Below are 4,851 nucleotides of genomic sequence, written 5' to 3' on the forward strand. Positions count from 1 at the left end.
TATGGAGGTGGGGGGGGGGTTCAGGGGGGCATCATCCCCCCTGAATTTTACCATAATTTGATGTTTCGCAGTTTGGTTGCATCCCTGTTCTTTGTGCGTTGCCAATTTGGTCATCAAGACTTTTCTGGATTCTTCTCTTGTATGAAAACAAATGGATCATGGACTTTAATGAACGGAACTCTACAAGATCACCAGCTAGATCTAAATAATATGGATGATTAAAGAGTTATTACATAAAGTTGATTTTGGACGTCATTGGTCACACCCGGCAACGGGTATCCCACCGGGCGCATCGGCTGGCAAAGCCGGCACAACTTGAGCAATAAAATTTGAACAGAGGACCCCTTTGCCTGAACTTTGAACCTTCAAAAACTTGCTGTGAACAGCAGTGGACCTCTACCACTCAGCGCTTCTTCGTAGAAACAAATTAAATGAGAATAAGACATAGAGAGATACCTCTCCACTAAATAGATTAAATATGAAATGGAAAATAAAATCTAACAGTACAGTACAGTTCAATAACAACATTCAAATTCAACAAACATAGATTTCTATGTCTATATATATCATATAATATATATACGAAAAAAATATTGATCTGAGGAAAATTGACCCCCAGAGAATCAAAAAGGAATTTAAAAACAGTTTAGAGCATACCTATACGAGGGAGCATTTCGTCCTCTTCAGTGCATGACACTTTATCGAATGAAGACGGAAATGAAGATAAAAGCAGGAACAATACCACAACTGATAACACATATTGGCCGGAAAACCAGGAGGCTGCCATCTTGCTTCTGTGGGAGAAGTAAAAAAAACCCTGAATGGTCGCCTCGTATAACTTCCGCTTTCCTTTGGCGAACTCTTCGGCACGCAAGTTGTATGTGTGCGTGTGTGTGTGCTTGTGTGTGCTTTTGATTGTATGTATGCGTGTGAGCTTGTGTGTGTATGTGTGTGAGTATGAATGTGCGTGTGAGTGCGTGTGTGTGAGTAGGCCTACATGCGCGCGTGTGTGTGTGTGTGTTTGTGTGTGTGTGCGTGCGTGTGTGTGTGTGTGTGTGTGTGTGTGTGTGTGTGTGTGTGTGTGTGTGCTTACGTGATCTCTCGTACACGTAAAGCAGAACCGTTGGCCTATTGATTGTAGGACGTGTAAACAATTAATTACATGACTGTCATGACCTCTCCATGCTCTAGTTTGAAAACCAAACACCATCTCGACCCACGATGCCGTAATAATATTATTATTGAAATGAAAGAAAATTGTAATGTGTGCTAAAATTTGATCTGCGTGAGCACATTTTCTTGTACCGCAGCCTCAGCTTTTCGAACAGCTTCCATTTCCCATTTAAATCCCTACATGAAATGTATTTTAAGTTTATTTGAACCAGAGATCATTCCCATTAATCAAAGGTGAACTGCTACTTATAGAAAAATAAATAATTGTAATATATTATATAAAGTCTTCTTTCTTCAATGCGATTTGCATGGGCTTGACATGCTGGCTACGTGATGGGGTTTTGTTTTTTACATTGTTATTATTATGATTGTTTGTCTTCTCAGAGATAAAGTACGGAGGCTCTCGTGGCCTAGAGTTTAAGGTGCTCGCCTCTCATTCAAAGGTCGCGGGTTCGAATCTGGGTAGCGACGGAAAAAAATTATTCTCTAAAATTGTCTCCTTTCACCTTCTTTCATTCTCTCTTGCAATATTATGTCGTCTGCTTTTGTCTCCACTTTCTTCCCCTACCCCCTCACCTCCTTTGTCCCCTTCACTGGGCTCCTCTTTCTGCATTCTTTCTATTGCTACCCCTTGGTTCCTTCTACTGCTATCTTTCAGCCACACCCTGATCTTCAGGTAGGAATTAAAGATCTACACCTAGTACCTAGCCTTCTCGGACCAGGGCGAAAGCGGAGGTCCCATGTGCACGTTGCGCACGGTTAAGATTCCTTGGTGATCCAATATCAGGATTCGGCCGCCACCCAGGCAAAATTCAAAATTTCCTACCAATTTAAAATGTTTGATATGTCCTGCGCGCTCATATGACCTTATGTAGTTGCGAGCGCCGTAAAACGCTTACCAAAAAAAAAGATATATAAAAATATGCGCTTCGGCCATGGCTTTCTTTTGAAACAATACGTTCTACAATACTGAGCGTTACAACACAAAGACATGGTACAAAAGCGGGCACTGGAATTAGCACGCCCAGTTCAAAGAAATCTCTCTCTCTCTCTCTCTCTCTCTCTCTCTCTCTCTCTCTCTCTCTCTCTCTCTCTCTCTCTCTCTCTCTCTCTCTCTTATATCTCTGAGACCTAGGCATGTATGCCTACAATATTGTGCCTTGGTGTTATCGGTCCACGTTGCTTTTTTTTCTTTTTTTTTGTGGTCAATCCTTGACCTTTTGCCCCACATCTTGCCTTCGAGTATTTCCTTCATACTGGTCTGGTGGCGTTTTATAAGCCCAAAGTATTGTATTTTTCTATTTTCCATTTTGTCTTGTGTTAACACTACAGTCTGACACACCTTACTACATGTTATGATGTTGGTTAGACCCCTTTTTATGACTCCCACGTAGAATGGCCTATGTAATGTACACTTTGACTAAAATCCAATTTACTCGTGCAATGGGTCTATCGGTTTTTATTTTTAGTAGAGGTTTTACGGCACTCGCAACTGCACAAGGTCATATGAGCCCCAAGGGGTGGATGTCATCAATGAAGTCCTTACAGGGAATCAGACTTACTATGCTCACCTCTCTAGCTTCAACAGCACAAAGCCCGGAAATAACGGGTCACAAGCTTGGAGTAACTATATATTAATAGTTACTCCAAGGTCACAAGAGTGTGACAAACATACAATAAAAAAGAGAAGAGAAAAAATGACGATAGAAAGGATTAGGAAAGAAAAAGCAGCAGTTCCCAGTTGTAGTTCAGGCACAGTTATGAGCATGACATCGATGAATCAGCCCATTCACAATTCTACTGTGCAAAAGAACAGGTTAATACCCCCCTCCCCCCACCCGCGCCCACGGGATGGCCAAAAGACACGTCAGTAGCACCGACCTGGGAGGTAAATCTTAAGGCTTAGTCAAACAAGAGTTTCAAATTGTATACATGTATTGTCATCTAACAAAGGTATCACCGAAATTGAGTCAAACGTGTCTTAAATAAGAACTTATTGAAAAGTGTTAAGTCCACTTGTGTTGTTAAACCCCTTAAAATTCTGGCTGAGGGAATAATTGTTTGTTGTTTTGGTTTTGTGTGAGTGTGTTGTTGTTTTTTCTTTCAAAAATCGTTTATTTGTCATCTGAATGCACCACACTGTCGATATTTTAGAAGAAAAAAGAATTCTGCACAAACTGATATCAAATATTATGTTACATACATAATATTTGTAAAAATGTGTTTTTGCGTATTTCTCGAGATCATTCCTATGATAGTCCCCCCCCCCCCCCCCTCCCGCCCCCCCCCCCCCCCCTTTTTTCTTATTCTAACCCCTTTAAATGTTAGTACAATGTAGTAGGCTAAGATTATCATTTGACAGTGTTCATAGGGTGGGTAATGTATGCTATGCGTTTGCGTGCTGTGATGAGTGATCTAGCCTAATTTTCTTGTGTCCACGGTTGTCATGGAGTCTACCAGCGTTTTTTGGCCTACTTATCTTTCTATATAACAGAGTGATCATGTCACACCTCAGAGATATTATCCTTGTTCGTGCAAAAGGAATATTAAAAATAAATGTTGGATCAAGCTCGACAAGACCGACAAGCCAAGTTGTCAGGATAAAGTTTCGTTTCTGGCTGGAATGAGGCTGGGTAAGTAGGCCTAAACGTTTAGGCTAGTGGAGTATTTTGTCAAAGCTAGAATCTAAACAGTGAACAATCCTCTTTTTGAAGTAACTCTACTGATTTTCACCTGACGATGAGTTGCATATTTCTTTTGTGAGTACTGTCGCTGAGTTATGTTACGACAAGAACAAGCTTTGACTTTAAAAGCTCCAGGTCCACAACTTTTTTCTCCTGGGTCCTTCACGTGGACGACAAAAACGCACGACCGCAACTATTCATACTCGTAATTCATCCCCAAACCCCTGGGCTAAACTAACCACAATACAATGAGAATGGGGTGGGAATGTAGCCTATAGTGGCTGACAATTGCGACTCAGTATTGATGACGAAGAATAAAGACAAAGACTTATAAGTTCAAAAAGAAAGTGAAAAGCATAGGCCTACAGCTGAAAAATACATTAGGCAGGCCTTTAGAAACAGCACACCATTGGCCTAGATTCTACCGCAAACCTGTAAGAGATAAAAATAACAACAACAACAACAACAACAACAACAACAACAACAACAATACAACAACTGGGATAGGCCTATTATGTGCATGGTGCAGAATGCTGAAGAGTGATGTGGTATGGTTTGCCTACAAGACCGTGTCGTGTGTTATGACCTCGTAGCTCTGCTCTTATAACCTAACCAGACATTACTTAGCCTACCGGTTCAACCGGTCTAAACGGGACCGAGTAGATCTATTACATTTACAGCCTGGTCCGCAAGGAACGCACCTTATCATTCGATAGTGTGTTGGAGGTGATATAATGTGCTTGCCTCGTGGTGAGTGTTCTAGTTTATTTTTGTTCACGGGTGGCGTGGTGTCTCCTGACTCCTGACGTCATTTCGTCTACTCGTTCATTTTGGCACTCCCTTGGCCTATCAGGGGATAAAAACGTAATAAACAATACTCTTCTTATGAACATATTCGTCATGTCTGACTTTTACAGAGGTTTATTCACTCTCTCACAAACAAACACACACACACACACACACACACACACACACACACACACACACACACACA

The 4,851-nt window shown here is 41.3% G+C and overlaps 1 protein-coding gene across 1 annotated transcript in view; it reads right to left on the bottom strand.

The window, feature by feature from the left end:
• LOC101854760 (prenylcysteine oxidase) overlaps positions 1 to 827 on the bottom strand; it is a 17,303-nt gene extending 16,476 nt beyond the window's left edge. Inside the window, exon 1 of the mRNA XM_005110701.2 lies at positions 658 to 827. Within this exon, the coding sequence (XP_005110758.1) occupies positions 658 to 787 (130 nt within the window). The 5' untranslated portion in view covers positions 788 to 827. The remainder of the gene's footprint in view (positions 1 to 657) is intronic.
• Between the last annotated feature and the right edge of the window lie 4,024 nt (positions 828 to 4,851).

The sequence above is a fragment of the Aplysia californica genome, unplaced genomic scaffold (assembly GCF_000002075.1).
Source record: "Aplysia californica isolate F4 #8 unplaced genomic scaffold, AplCal3.0 scaffold00933, whole genome shotgun sequence".
Classification (NCBI taxonomy): domain Eukaryota; kingdom Metazoa; phylum Mollusca; class Gastropoda; order Aplysiida; family Aplysiidae; genus Aplysia; species Aplysia californica.